This window comes from Cajanus cajan, chromosome 9 (genome assembly GCF_000230855.2).
Source record: "Cajanus cajan strain Asha chromosome 9, NIPB_CcT2T_4, whole genome shotgun sequence".
In the NCBI taxonomy this organism is placed as follows: Eukaryota; Viridiplantae; Streptophyta; class Magnoliopsida; order Fabales; family Fabaceae; genus Cajanus; species Cajanus cajan.
In genome coordinates this window covers 50,481,792-50,497,906 of record NC_138525.1, presented here as the reverse complement: position 1 = coordinate 50,497,906, position 16,115 = coordinate 50,481,792, and the positions used below count along the sequence as shown (strand labels likewise).

The 16,115-nt window shown below is 29.0% G+C and overlaps 1 protein-coding gene across 11 annotated transcripts; it reads right to left on the bottom strand.

Annotated features, from left to right (window-relative positions):
* Window positions 1-7,336: 7,336 nt before the first annotated feature.
* Window positions 7,337-15,828, bottom strand: LOC109815746 (uncharacterized). 11 transcript variants are annotated; one of them, XR_002241199.3, is made up of 8 exons: window positions 15,579-15,828; window positions 14,789-14,926; window positions 14,267-14,338; window positions 13,652-14,097; window positions 13,319-13,374; window positions 11,313-11,449; window positions 8,024-10,933; window positions 7,337-7,572 (listed from the first exon to the last, which is right to left on the bottom strand). XR_002241199.3 is itself a non-coding variant. In XM_083062996.1 (8 exons), exons 1-4 carry the CDS (start codon window positions 15,700-15,702, stop codon window positions 13,983-13,985), a joined length of 444 nt encoding a protein of 147 aa, XP_082919122.1. In that variant the 5' UTR covers window positions 15,703-15,810; the 3' UTR covers window positions 7,337-7,572; window positions 8,024-10,933; window positions 11,313-11,449; window positions 13,319-13,374; window positions 13,652-13,982. The 11 variants fall into 11 exon arrangements, 1 of the variants encoding a protein (XP_082919122.1); XM_083062996.1 differs by having other exon boundaries at window positions 13,652-14,092; window positions 15,579-15,810; XR_014429392.1 differs by having other exon boundaries at window positions 13,652-14,338; window positions 14,789-15,510; window positions 15,579-15,827.
* Between the last annotated feature and the right edge of the window lie 287 nt (window positions 15,829-16,115).

The following is a 16,115-nucleotide window of genomic DNA, read 5'->3' as shown; positions in this document are numbered from 1 at the left end:
AGGAGAATCTGACTTATGAAAAGAAACCGGTAGCTATAATTGATCATAAGTTGAAGGAGCTTCGTGGCAAGTCCATAAAATTGGTGAAAATTCTTTGGGATGCAACTACGGGTGAGGCAACTTGGGAAGTAGAAAGTCAGTTCAGCGAACAGTACCCATATCTCTTCTAAGTAAGTGAATTTTCGAGGACGAAAATTTTTGTTGTTGGGGAGAATTGTAATACCTTATTTTTTTATTTATTATTATTATTTATTATTAAAATGGCATTTTCGTGAATTTTATAAAGGTATAGGGGTATTATTGTAATTATTGATGGCATTTTCGCAATTTTCAAAAAGTTTGAAGGGTGTTTTGGTAACTTGGAACGGGCCGTTCCAAAAGCAAAACGGGCCGTTCCAAGCTTTAAAATTTAACTAAAAATCTTGAGTTAGAACGGGCTCAGAACGGCCGTTCCGACAAGGAGAACGGGCCGTTCTGATTGTGAAACGGGCCGTTCTAAAGGGAGAACAGGCCGTTTCAAAAGGAGTACGGGCCGTTCTGCTGGAAATTGGGAACGGGCCGTTCCGTATTTGGAACGGGCCGTTCCAGTTCAAAAATTTGCGTAGCTTTTTCGAGCCCAGAACGGGCGTTCCGCTTTTTGGAACGGCCGTACCGGGTAGAGGAGCCAGAATTGCTATAAATAGGGGCTTGGGGAGTTACGAAAATTCATACCTTGGGAAGAGAAAATCCTTAGAGAAAGAGGGAGGAAAGGAAAGGGGGAGAAAGAGGAAGAGGAATCCGGTAGAGGTGGTTCTGTCAGAATAAAGAAAAGAGGAGAAAGAGGAGGAGGTTCTGCTCAAATTTCGGTTCAGGATTATCCAAGTAAGGGAAGTTAGTTTTTGAAATTATTAATTTTTTTATGATTAATAATAAATGAATATTTTTGAACTGTGTCAAATTTTGTTGTTGAGTCGAGCTGAATTATATGTTGATTTTTAACAGTATTGTACTATAAGGATGTTGAACTGAGTTATGAGTAGTAAGTTGTGTTGAATACTACTTAGCTGTGTTGTATGCTGATTTGTTGTACTATATAATGCTGAGCTGTATGCTGATTATACCCACTTGAGGTGGTGTTGTTGGTGCTGTTGTTGCCGCTAAGTCGGTGTTGTTATAGCCACTAGAGTGGTGTTGTTGTTGCCGCTAAGTCGGTGTTGTTATAGCCACTAGAGTGGTGTTGTTGTTACCGCTAAGTCGGTGTTGTTATAGCCACTAGAGTGGTGCTGTTGTTGCCGCTAAGTCGGTGTTGTTATAGCCACTAGAGTGGTGCTGTTGTTGCCGCTAAGTCGGTGTTGTTATAGCCACTAGAGTGGTGTTGTTGGTGCCGCTAAGTCGGTGCCGTTATAGCCACTAGAGTGGTGCTGTTGCTGCTACTAAGCAGTGTTGATATAACCGCATTATGGTGCTGATGTTGTTGAGCAATATAAGCTGTGCAGATGTGTTGATAATTATAACGATGAATTTATTTACATTGCTAATCCTTTGCTAGTATGATTTTTTTTTTTTTAAAAGAATACTAGCTTACCCTTGCATGTTTTCCATGTGGTTGGAACTGCGATGATCATACTATGTATGGGAGCAGAGCAGGAATAGGTGGGCTTCTTGGGATGAGTCTCCGGCGGACTTTGGAGCTAATTTGCTTGTGTGGATATTTTGCTTGTAGCTACTTGGGATAGTAGCATTTGGTCGTAATTTTCCTTGGTACACTTTAACTCTAGTCAGACTGGAATCTTGTATATTTATATATTCTAGATCCTATATTTATATACTTGTTCTATCTGTCTGGTGTTTTAGTGTGCTATACCGTGTGTAGTGACCAGCCGGGTCGTTACACACGCTCGGTGTCCTTGAGATAGAGACTCCTAAGAGTCTCCACGCCTGACGCAACCAAATCACGCCTAGCCCAACATCCAACCCGAGAGCCCTAAGCTCTTTCACGCCTGGCGCGCTCAACTTGCGCCCGACCTAAATCCCATTCAGAGAGTTCAAAACTCTCATCCAAACTAACAAATTCAGCCACATGCAAACACAAAACACAATGCATAAGCTCTATACGACTTAAAATAAACTTAAATCTCACATGCATCCAACCTATGCATCAAAATCATCAAAATCCTCTTTTTTCTCAAAATCCCAAAAAATGAGATTTTCTTCAATCCATCTATGGATTCTCAACATTCATGCATCAATTGAGTTTCTAAACTCACATGCAACCTAAACAATAAATATTCTAGCTTCTCTCACCTGAAGATTGGCTCAAAATAGCCAATAATTGAGAAGAAGTAGAATTCCCTTCCGAAGCTCAACCCGGAACTTCAATCCTCCCAAAGTAAGCTTCTTAATCTGAATTTCAAGAAAAGACAGAAGACATTAGTGATCTAAAGGAGAAAAGGAATCATATAGAGAAATTCAGGAGAGAAAGGAGCTCACAGACCCAGAGTCCTTCTCTCTGAAAACCTCAGTTTCTCCTCAACCACAAACCCCTATTTATAGAAGTTTCGAGTGGCTAGAATGGCCTGTCCCGTGTGACACCCTTACTACCCCAACACATATATAAATAAATCTTGTAAATAAACTAAAGAATACAATATTCAACGTTGGTAAAAAGGGTTCACATAAAACCTTCATAAATAACCAAAATAATTAAAAATGAAATTTAGAAAGTAAAACTTGAGAGTTTACAAATTATTTTTAAAAATAATCAATACAACTCTAAATCCATATAAAAATTCCATATCCTAGAATTTTCTTCCCCGATGTCACAATATCAGAGCACACCCACAACTCAACAGTTGACATTCTAGATGTCACTCAAAGCCGGATCTTCTTCACCTAAAACATCCACAAATTGTACGGTGACAAAAGAAAACATTTATATATAAAGCACACAAGGAAATCCACAACATCATCTCATCATAACTTGAAACGTTATTTACAAGCATTTATATATATCATAATTTATCAATCATTCATCATTTTCACATCTCAATTCACAATTACATCAATCCATCACAATCCGCATAAATCTTACAATTAACACTATGCCAAGGCCACGCCACAACTGACATAAGTGATACAGGTTAATTGCCTCACTCATCCCACACCATGTAAGGGTCATGCCCTCCCTGTAGCATCACTTACCCAGGGGCCGTGCCATCCCTAGTCATTGATGTGAGGAACCATAATCACATCACAATCCACACAATCTCTTGCAATTAACCCTATGCCAGGGCTGCCATATTTGACATAAGTGATACGTGTTAACTGTCTTACTCATCCCACACCATGTCAGGGTCACGCCCTCCCTGTAGCATCACTTACCCAGGGGTCGTGTCATCCCTGGTCATTGATGTGAGGAACCACAATCACATCATAATCACATCCATACAACATCTCATCTCATAGCTTAATTCCATATTACATACACAATTCCATATACACAATAGATAAGTATAACAAAATAAGGGTTTACACACCCCTCAAGCAATTCACATCTAGATCATCAATTCTTATCAAGCAATATAAGAATAACATTCATAAATTAATATAATAATCAATGGAATTATCATTTTAATATAATCTTAACATAAATGGTAAAACCCCCAATTATTCCACAAAACCTAACTCAGGCACTTTTCTACAATTTCGTTCTCTCTCCCAGATCATCATTCTTACAAATTAAATATATATTTCTAATCCTCAACACATACAGAATCACATAAGACCAATAATTCTCCAAGCAGAAATAATTATAAAATTACTCATAATCCTAAGGGCTCTTCCTCTACCCAATTCCCTCATGTAACTCTACATATAAATAATTCCTTTTTCCCCCGTACCTGGATAAACAGCAGTTGAAACTAAAACAGAGATCTCTTGGTCTCTTCCTCTAAGTGTCCCTCAATCTTCAGAGCGTGTAGAAGGGAAAGAAGAGAATGTAGAAAAAAGAAGTCAGAACTGAAAAATATGATTTTAGGAGTGCCAGAGCACTCAATTTATAGGCATCAGGATTCGCGGAACGGCTTGTTTCTAAAATCTCACGTCATGTGTAAAATTTACATCCAGAACGGCCTATTCTCAAACCAGAACGGCCCGTTCTGAGGTTCACATTAAAACTCTCAACGATCATATTTTGGAACGGCCCGTTCCGAAACCAGAACGACCCGTTCTCAATAAGGTTCAAAGGCCATTTCTGAAATCCAGAACGGCCCGTTTCATCTGGGAACGGCCCGTTCCCAACTAAGAATCATAGGAAAATTTAATGATTTGGAACGGCCCGTTCCAATTTTGGAACGGCCCGATCTAGGCTACTAAAACACCCCTGTGAATTACTAAATTACCCTCATTGGGCTTTTGGGCCCTCGTACATTCTATGAAAATTGGGCTATTACATTCCGAATCTAGAATGGCCCATTCTGCACCCTCGCATCACGTACAAAAATCACATGCAGAACAGCCCGTTTTGAAATTAGAACGGCCCGTTCTGGGACTCATCCAGAACGGCCAGTTCTCCATCCAGAACTGCCCGTACTCCCTCCGGAACAGCCCGTTTTGGGGTTTGAAACGGCCCGTTCTCCCTCCAGAACGACCCGTTCTGAACTACGTTTTTCAGGTCAATTTAGTAGTTTGAAACGACCTGTTCTAGTTTGGGAACGACCCGTTCTGAGCTACTAAATCAGCCATATTAGGCTTTTGGGCTTTTTGAAATAACTTGCTACGTTATATTTTTGATAGTTATTTAAAGAATGTGAGATGTTTAAAAAATGAAATCATGAAGTGGAGAAAAATAAATTAATAAAGTATGAAAGAGAAATAGTGTTTTAGAAGTTAAGGATAAAATGATTGATAGATATTGTAGAAAAGAGGTATAATCTTTATTAATAGTATAAATTAAAATATTTTTTTTGAATGAGAGGTTTTTGAAATTATTTTTTAACAAAAACTTTTTAGCTATTTTTCTTTGATAAAATTTTTTTTGGGAGTTTTATTTTAAACTCTAATGCTTTTTAATTTATAATTTTATTTCTAATTTAAATTTCAATATTTAAAATAAATTAAAAATAATTTTATATAATAATATAAAAATATTTATTTAACATTACTTTTAATTGTGACATGATTGATATGTTGAAAATAATTATTTATTATAAATTACATGAGATAAAAGTTTATCATGTGTCGATAAAAATCAAAATGATGATAAAACTAAAATTTATATTTTGAAAATAAGAAGACTAAATATTTCTATTTTAAAATAAAGAGACTAAATTTATGGATTGACAAAAATAAAAGAATCAAAAGTGTAATTTAGTCTTAATTGTTTATAACCCAGATTTGAAGGTCAATTGAATTTTATTTTTACTCCGGTGAATCTAATATTATAAACTTCATGTATTGAATTAGTTAAAAATTAATTCAAAATTGTATCACAAAATTAAAAATTATTATTATTATAAATAACTAAATATAAAAGATAAAGAATAAAAATAAAATAAAAATTAAAAATTAAAAAAAAATAAAGGAGCTAGTTTTTTTAAAAAAATTATCTTAGATAAACATATAAAAAAAACCATTTTTTATTATAAACATTTGTTAGAAAGAAAGAAAAATTAAACAAAGAACTCTATAATTGTATATTTCAAACTTTCAATTATACTATTGTCTGCGATGCAGGAAGAAGATGATGTATGGAGAGAGTAATATTTTTATTATTTTTTAAAAAAATATTTTGAAAGAATAATAAGAGATAAATATATGTTTATAAAAATTATTTTAGATTTCTTCGTTAAAACAATCTAAAACTTATTATATTTATCAAAAATTTCCACACAAAAAAAAGAAGAAGTTATAAATATTATAATATTGCAATGATTTTCAAGATCAGTACATTCAATAATATTTGACTTCTAAGTTTTAACAAAAAAAAGAAAGAAAGAAAAAGATGAAAGTGAAACTCACACTTGAAGCTAAATATGATAATATTTAGCAAAATAAATTGCTAATAACACTTGTATCACACAACTTTTGAGAATGAAATCATACTTTTTTCCTCCTTTTCAAATCACAATTTATTTTTCAACATTTTCTCTTCTCATACTTATCTATCTTTTAACCTACTATTTCTTTTCCCACACATTTTATATTTATCTTTTTTATTTGTATAAACTCTTCTCTCCAAACTCTTTACATATCTCAAACATTTTCTTCTTTTAATCTAAAAAACATCTTTAAAAATATTTAGGGAAAAACTGTTAGTAAATAAATTGGATTAAACAAATGAGAGAAAGATTTATCTTTATAATTAATTCATAAAAAATTATCATGCTATGTTATATTTTATTAATATTTCTTAGTAGAAATGTTAGTTCTTAAATTTGTCATACCCTTGAGTATGTGACAAAGCTCATTATAAGTAAAATTTTATTAGTTATTTGTTTTATTATTTTGAATAATCAAATATAAAAGATAAAGAATTAAAATAAAAAAATTAAAAATTTAAAAGAATTATTTTTAAAAATAGTTTAGATAAGCATATATATAAAAAAAACTATTTATTTTATTATAAATGTTTTTTTTAGAAAGAAAAAACAATAAACAAGGAGTTCTATATTTATATCTTTCAATTGTATTAATAAAATTATTAGTCGAGTATAAATATTGAATATTGTCCATCATATTAGTGATGCAGGCTACCCGAGATATATATTTTGATCGTTAATTTTTTTTTTCCTTTTCAATTATATCTTGCTTAACTGATCATATTTTTTTAAAATTAAAACTATTATTTAACAAATTTTTAAAAATAATATTTTATAAAGTAAAAATAATTTTTTATAATTATATTATTGATATAAATTATTTATTTGTTTTAGTGTCGATAATTAATTAAGAAAAATTAACTAATTACTTTTTTGAAAGTTTTTTTTTTATCTCAATTACTTTCTTTTAATTCATCAAAAGATAACTTGGACAATCAAATGCTTGATTAAAGCACGAATAATCGCAACAGAAAGAGATTTATACAAAAATGCTAAATTTTTATCACAAAAACAATAGAATAATTAGGAGAATATACGCGAATAAAACAAAATAGAAGGAAGGCCGAAAGAGAAAACTCAAAATTCACATTAACATTGATTTATTATTCTTATATTATTATTATTTTATTTTCTGTGAAATCAGTGATAATTGTTGTATTTGTTTTATAAAGATATATATTTTTTTAAGAGGAATCTAATTTAATTTTATCTTATTCTTTATGAAAAAATAAAACTGTAATATAAAACTCAAATACAAATAAGAACAAATATTAACTAAAAAAAATTAAATCTAAAGTATTTAAAACATAAATATTAAATATTGAAACAAACTAATTTATTCTTTCTTTTTTAAATTAAAAACATTTAGGTACTCCTCTATTCCCTTGTTGAAGATGCAAGCATGATTTGAGGCTTCCATCCTTCTCTTCAAATATTCCTTTCTCTCTTCTTCACAGCTCTCATCATCTCCTTTTGCCTTTGCAGTCCAGTCATCCTTCAATTGAAAGATGAAAATTCTCAAAACCAAAACTAATTTAGAAAAAAAAAAGGTAATATAACATAAAATGTTTGAAATTTTCGATTTTAATTTGGGTAGCTTATCAAGAAATTTTCAATTTTTCTCTTTTTTTAAAAAAAATTATCCAAACAAATTCTAATTAAAATTGGATGAGATGAAAGTGAAAAGGAAACCCTAAAATTGAATGAAATGAGAATGAGAAGAAAACATATCGGACCTTAAACATACTCAATTCTCTATTTAGAAATTTTAATTAAAATCAAATGTGACAAAAAGAAACCCAAACATACTCAATTCTTTATTCAAAAACCCTTAATTAAAAACAAATGAAATAAGAGTGAAAAACAAACCTACATCAAACATATTCAATTCTTTATTTAGAAACCTAAATAAAAACGAAAGAACTGAATGTGAGAAAGAAACGTACCTCATTCAGAAAAGAGACCTTCATTAAATTGAAATCATGAAGAAGAGCTGAAATAAGGACTTTCACTTCCTTAGAAGGAGTCGATTCTCTGCTCTTTCTATCACTCATTTTCTTGTGTTCAGTATGGAGTCAGTGAGTTGAGTCTTTAATATATAGAAAATATTGAGGGTATACTTGTAACGGATTCGTAACCGATTTGATTGTATATAAATAAATATTTTGATTAAATTAACCAATTAAATCATTAAATTTTAATTTTATACAAAATAGTAGTTTATTTATTAAATTTATATAATATTTTTTATGATTATGAAACTTCTTGTTTACAATAAGGATTTTATGATATTTATTATTATTATTATTATTATTAAATGTTATGTTACCTTAATATTAATAAATAATAATAAAATATCAATTGTATGAATTTAATTTAATTTTCACATAAGCAAATATCAAAATATGAATAATTATATTTTATTTGATTTTTATTTTTAAAAGCAAATAAAGTCTTAAAAATGATAATAAAAAAAAATAAAATAAAAGAAACTAAACTGACACAATTAATGTAAAGACTTGTTCTTCAAAAGATAAATCAGTTAACTAAAACAAGCAACTCAAGTAATGGGGTAAGATTGGTTACAAACAAATTTTCTTATGAAAAAGAGACTCACGAATGCAGGAGGAGAGAGTGAGAAAAGCCTTGAAGATTAGAAAAAAAAATGACATGTGATTATTTTACATATGAAATAAACACACACTATAATAATTATATTGTCAATAATTGTATTATCAAATTACACAGCTATGTATTATTTATGTCTTGCATTTAGGTCTCATCTAATAATTTCTTGTATCTTTTATGTTAAACTTTCTTTACAACGGATTATGTGTAAACATGAAAACTTGATAGGTGTAATTATGGTTGGTATACTCCTCTTTACATTTTATATAATTTTATTGTTGGTGCACTGCAATTTGTTTTTTGTAAATCAATGATAAGGTTAAAGTTCATTAAATTGGAAACTACTGTGCAGTATATTTTGATGCATTATATTTTTTTTCTTTTTTTCTAATGAAATATGCAATAAAATAAAAAAAATATTTGATTTTATTTTTTATTTATGATTATAATGTATAGCTTGTTTCAATGTAGAATTTGTAATGATGAAAAAAAAAATTTAACTTATGAAATGATTTGTAATATTAAATAAATTTATCATATGTGACTGCATCCTTCCTCTTGTATTAAAGGTGGCCGGATAATGATATTCTTTTTAATCAATGGTTCATACCAATAGCCGGTAATTGGTTGATTTGTTGATTTTATTTATAATTAGTATTTTCTTCATAAATGTTTATTATATAAATATATAATTAAAATATTATATAATGATATCTAATATTATATAAATAGATATATAAATTATATTTTAGATTTAAGTTAAATATTTTATATTGTAGTACAAATTATTTTTAATCACTGATAGTTTATTTTAAAATATTAAAATTTAATTTATAAATTAGTATGATAAATAAAAAAAAATTAATTAAATAAAAAAGTTATAAAAATTATTTAAAATGTTCCGGCCAAATAATAGTTTTTAGTAGTTTAATATATAGGATTATCTATTTTTAAAAATTTACAAATGAGATCTTTTTATTGTTGGCTGGCCTCCCACCTAGTAAGTACTATGATCCATGTCACAGTTGACTCTTTTGTTATTATTGATTTATATAAGTATTAAATTATGTAATAATTATATTTTATTTAATAATAAATTTTAAATATAAAATTTTTATTTAAATAGTCATAAGTTTAATGTTATTAAATTATATAATTATATTATATTTAAAAAAATAATATGATGTAATATAGCTAAATTATTAAAAAAAATTAAAATATTTATAAAAATACTATATCAATATTATTAATCAAATACCAAACAAAATATTTTTAAAATATTATATAGATTCTTAATATTTAATATATACATAAAATTCTAAATTATATAATATAATATTTAAGTTTAAATTTTAGGAAAATATAACAATGTCCACTAATAATAACAAGTTTACATATTGAATAAAAAGTATCAAATTAATATAAAAATAAAAATATTAAAAATTATAAATTAGCATATATTATTAAATTATATTTATGAGATTAAGTATTAAAAATAAATTATTTTAATTTTTATTTCTTTTATTGAATATGATTTTTATTAAAAATATTTTAAATTAAATTTTTATAAAATATATATATATATATATATATATATATATATATATAGTTGGATCAGTTCAAACTGATTTTTTTTTATCAATTTTACTAGTCTTAATTGATTTTGGACCGATTCTAATGATTCTTGACTGATGCGATACAGAGATTTTTTTTGGCCAAACTGTATCGATTAATTCTTGGTCGAATCTGCCTGATGGGGTGAAAACATTCATTGCCAGCAATGATGGTAAGAAGGGTCAAATATAAAATATAATATTTTATTTTTATGAAATCTTAAATTCTAATTTAGAAATTCTTTGTTTTTTCTTAACTTCAAATTTTTATACATTTTTCTCTCTTTGTTAGTTGATTGTCTAACATAGTTAATTTAGCGTTCACGTGTTATATTGATTCTTAGTGTGACTTGTTAATTGTTGATATACTACATATTATGCCACATTATTATTCTTATGCTACATTAGTAATTTATGTCAATAATCAATCCATTACATTATTATTTCATTTGGTCCTTAAAAGATCATTTGAAACCATTAATTATTGTGACCCTCTTTTTCCTTCTGACCATAGATATAATCAAGATGTGCATTTAGATTCCTCCTCGTTAAACATTCCTCTGTGTCTTCTTCACAATTCTCATTATCTATCTCTATCTTTGTAGCCCCAACATCCTTCAATTCAAACATAGCATTTCTCAAAACCAATTTAAAAATAAACATGTGATGATAAAATAACATATTTAGACTATTGTGTATCTCAGCCAAAATAAGAACAATTTTTTTAATGAAAAATTTAAGTGAATTGAATTACGAGACTTATCAGAATCAAAACAGATCTCAAGTTTCTATGAACGCTTGGAGAGATATTTCCATATTATCTACCAGTCATATTAATGAGATATGAAAAATCGAATTCATATCACATTCTTTTAAAAATACGAGTTTATTTTCTATTAATTAACCAACTTTTATGAGTAAAAACCAATTTTTTAAACAACACAAAAGGAAAAACCATAAACTAATGTGGATTAACTGAATGAAAGTAACGTACCCCATTAGAAGAGATAACGTTAAGTGAAGGATTAGGACGAGAGGCATGGATTAAATTGCAGCTCAGTAAAAGAGCCAAAGTGAAGAGGATGGCCACCTTAGACATATTGAGTCTCTATTTTTTTTATCACTCAGATTCTGAGTTACAATGAAATCTGGTTAGTAGAGCCTTTTATATGGACAAATTAATTGAGGATATGCTTTGCATTAAGAAAGCAAACACAACAAATCTCGAATTTTGTTGACTTTTCAATTTTCACAATTTAAAATGATTAATTTTAAATGAACAAATTAAATACCCATTAAAAATTTATTTTGAGATTTTACTTTTGTGGATTTTTGTTCAACGTTACATTATTATTCATTAAAAAATTTCTTCTCATTCTATAATAAGTGTTTTGGAAACAAAATAATTCTAAATAAGGATTACTTTAAATTTTTAATAAAATATTAATTATTTTATTATATTTATACTCTTAATAATATTATTAGAATATTGTTATGTTGCATTGTTTCCAGAAAAGAATATTATTAATAAGATTAATCTTGTAACATTGATATACTCTTTTATATTATTTTTTTAATCATATTATTGTTGTGAAGTATTTAATTTGTTAGTGAGTAGTTTTTGTTGGAAAACTTAATTAACCACTTTTAATGAGATAATAACATTTTTTATTCATAATACTCGAACTTAAGACATTGATTAAGGGAATGGAGAATTGATATATTGCTTCAACTAGCGACTTGTTAGAAATACACTCTTTTGTTTATTTATTAGTTTTTCTTATAGGTATGTAAAAATATCTTAGGCTGACATTTAATTATTGTGAGTTAGATAAACTAACATTGGACATTTCTAAGAATAATTTGGATATGGATTTATCACTACAAAAAAAATGTGCTATTTGTGGCGGTTGTTTTGGTGGTTTCTGGCGGTTAAAATCGCTACAAATTGCATTATCGGCGTCATTAATAACCGCCGGATCTACGGTCGCAAAAACCGTTTGTGACGGATATTTTGTTAACGCTGGTTTTGAGTGCTAGAAAATTCAAACTTTTTCTCAAAATGCATTTTAGTTTGATTTGTTTGACATTTTCTGGCGGTTTTAAACCCTCACAATATTCATTTTAATTCTATCCAACTCAAAATTTCTGACAATTTTAAAACCCCCCACAAAATTATTATTATATTTATTTGTTTACATTTTGTGCCAGTTTTAGATTGCCAAAAATATATTTTTTATTTGTCTCGGATTTCAACAATTTTAAACCATAAAAAATACACTTTATTTTATGGTAATTTTTATTTTTAAAATATATTTGAAATTATTTTAAAAGTGCATTTTTATTATAAATCGACAAATAATATTCTATATATTTTAGGTATTTATCAAATTATTATTGAAAATTATCACTAACCATATTAATCATTAAAAATTAATAATGACTATATTATATTTTTATTTAGTTCAAGTAACTTATAAATAAAAATTTTACTTGTCAAATTCTAGGATCACTTATTTAGTAAATTATACCTATAATAATAATAATATTTATGTGTTTAGTATGTTTTTTATTCAAATATAATTACATAATGATACATTAAATTAACAACTTTTAACATTATAAAAACAAATCAAGACAACATCTAGCCATAGGTCTAGCATGACATTTTTTATTATTAAGACATTAAGATCCATCAATTTTAAAACATATCTAACATATTAAATAACTCAATCAAATTTATGATCAATGCTCAAAAGCAAAATATTTAAATTATCCCAAAATTAATCTTGCTTCAAATATAAAAATATAATGAAAATTTATGAATAATGCAAAACAAGAGACTATGTACTATCAAAAGTGTTTACTCAGAAACACTGCAGCTATGCACTATATATTATTAAAAAGAGACTAGATCAAGAACAAAAATTTATCTAGACTAGTTTAATTATTTTATCTAATATGAAACATTAGGAAATTTGGATTTCTCAACCAACTTACTTGCTTTTGTTGTATTCGAATTCAATGTGCAGACAATCTTCAATTCCAACTTCCATCTGTACAAGGTAAAATATTATGAAATATAATTAAGAAATAAAAGTAGCCAATAACAGTTGAGGTAAAGCACAAGGCAATAAGCCAATAACCATTTAAAAATGGGTAATTAAAAGGAAATGATTGAGGTTGATGAAATAACTTCAATTTATTATTGCTTGAGTCATTGTTACTTTCAATTAACAGAAAGTTGTGGACGTGAATTACTACACAGTTTGTACAATGTCAATGAATATGTGCTAGACGACATTAAAATTCAATTACCATGACAGTGCTCACCTTGATGCTATTGTTAATTTGTGGAGGCGGAGAATAGTTGTGAACCTGATAGATAAAGATAAAAAGAAAAAAGAAGAAAACATACAAGTTAATGAAAAAGGGGATACCTCGCCCATTAGTTACAGGGGATTGATCAAGACCAATTCTATTTTTGTCCTTAGGTGATGCTCCGAAGTGTGACTGTGTACTTTGTCAGCCTTCCTTTAATTTACCAACCATTTCACCTTGTTTTTGGTAATAAGAATCCATGGATAGTGACTGTTATGTTTACTTCTATTATCATCCCTGGAATTCCTGGGGGCTTTTTTCTCAATGGCATGAATATCCTCATTCAAGCCATCTCTATGAGATTTATCTTTGTGCACAGAGGCTTCACGAAGTGTTTTTCGCCATGCCTTATGCTTTCACCCTGTTTATCTATGGATCTTCGACCTGTTTGTTCTGAACTAGATTTTCCAGGAAATGCTCGATTGAGTTCTTTGGGTAAGCTAACACTCGAATTCCAGATAAATCACTCATGCTAACAAAAATTTATCTTAAAGGTTTCAACACTGCTAAGTGATACCATCTTAAGATTAATTGAAGCTATGTCAAAAATATGTGAATTTTAATCACCTTGAAGGGTTTCCTCTTTCCTTTTCTTAAGGGCAGCCTCTTTCTTTTTATTGAAATTCTTCCATGGTGTAGCTGGACAAGGGAGTATAAGGCCATTCAGTAAAATATTTCTATATTATAAACATTATTAAACTAAATACAGTAGAACTGGAAGGCTTTGACAGAAGAAAATAGTGGTGATAAGGAGGTGATGATGCCCAATATCAAGAAAAAACTTGAGTTGCTCATCTCAATGACATAAGAAAATAGCGATTTGAAATTTTACACTTAAAAAATATTACAGAAAAAATCAATCCATTAGTACAAGATACGAAGAAGAAAAAAAAAGCAGTTATTCTCAACAGCTGCTAATGCCTTTAGCTGACTCTTCATAGACGAGTTCCCTAGCTCTAAAGACAATGGCTCTTTTGCAAACAACATAAATAAATGAACAACTGGCCAAAACCAAGGAAAAAGGGCAGGGGAGATTCATACATCACACATGTATAGCAAAATAAAGTACAAGGACACAAAAGAGCATACCAATTACACTCTTGGCATTGCTTCGCTCCAAGAAAGTTGTCAGCCCCAAATCTCCAATTTTAACTTCTCCTTGATGACCATTGATAAATATATTATCACATTTCAGGTCCTTGTGTATAATCGGCGGGTTGTAATTTCCTTCGGAATCAAATTCAAAATTCACAATAATAAACAAATAGTCATATACATGAGGAGTGTGTGTTGAGATCTCACGCAGAAAATGGTGAAAGGCCAATATCTGATATATCATATAGCAGATAGCATCACACACGATAATAGTGAAAGTTGCATAGCAGTTGAAATATATCATATACATCAACTATATATGTATAAAAAGTCAAGTTGTACACAAATAAAATGCTTAAAAAATCCACAATATTAACACAAGTTCAATCGATTCGAGACTAGACAGAGATGACAAAAGGATATAGGATGCATGCTGCAAACATGGTAGCCACAATAGTGTACACAATCAGCCAGAGATTGCGTTTGATTCTGTGACCCAGCTATAAAGCCATCAGCCAGAGAGTTGGATCTTCTAAGTTGTGGTTCTATTAAATTTCATTTTTCTCAAAACCATTTAATAATATATTTCATATGTGATCCATTCGCGGTATTGAAATTCAAAAAACAAAGGTCGTTAGGGATTTCAAAAATCGGAAACGCGAAGAGAAAGAGACAGTTTGCGGAGGTGGATGCGGGTTGTGCTTTGTTCTTCCTACCTAGGAGGAGTTTGTGGAAATGAGGGTTTTGCGAAAATCGAAAGCAAAAACTTGAAATTGAAACGTACCAGGCTTGCGAGAAGCTGACGTGTGCTTCACTCTCGCCATGAGATTCAATGGAAGAAGAAAACTAAACGAAACGAAGCTTCCTTCCGAATTGGTTTTCTTCAATTTCGCCTCTTGCTCTTGCATGTTGTTTTCTCTTCTTTTATGATCTTTTCTATTGTCAGTGAAATTGTGAAATTTTCAAAAAGGAGTAGCTTGCATCCATTTTGGCCCTTGCGTACTTACTGTTATTACCGGACTTCATTTTTTTAGTTCTGGCGGTTTAAAACGGCCAGAAAGTGCCAACACATAACAATTACCATTCCTGCGGTTTAAAATCGCCTTGGCATCCTTATCACAAACACAAATGTAACATTTTTTGGCGGTTTATGGAAACCGCAAAAAAGGAACCGCCAGTAATGACCTATTTTTTTGTAGTGTATGAACTAATTTTATCTTATATCTTTTGTATATTTTCTCATTTTCAATATTTGGTTATTTGAAATGTATAAGGCTAAAGTATTTTTATTTATTTTATATTATTTTTCAACTACTTTTTT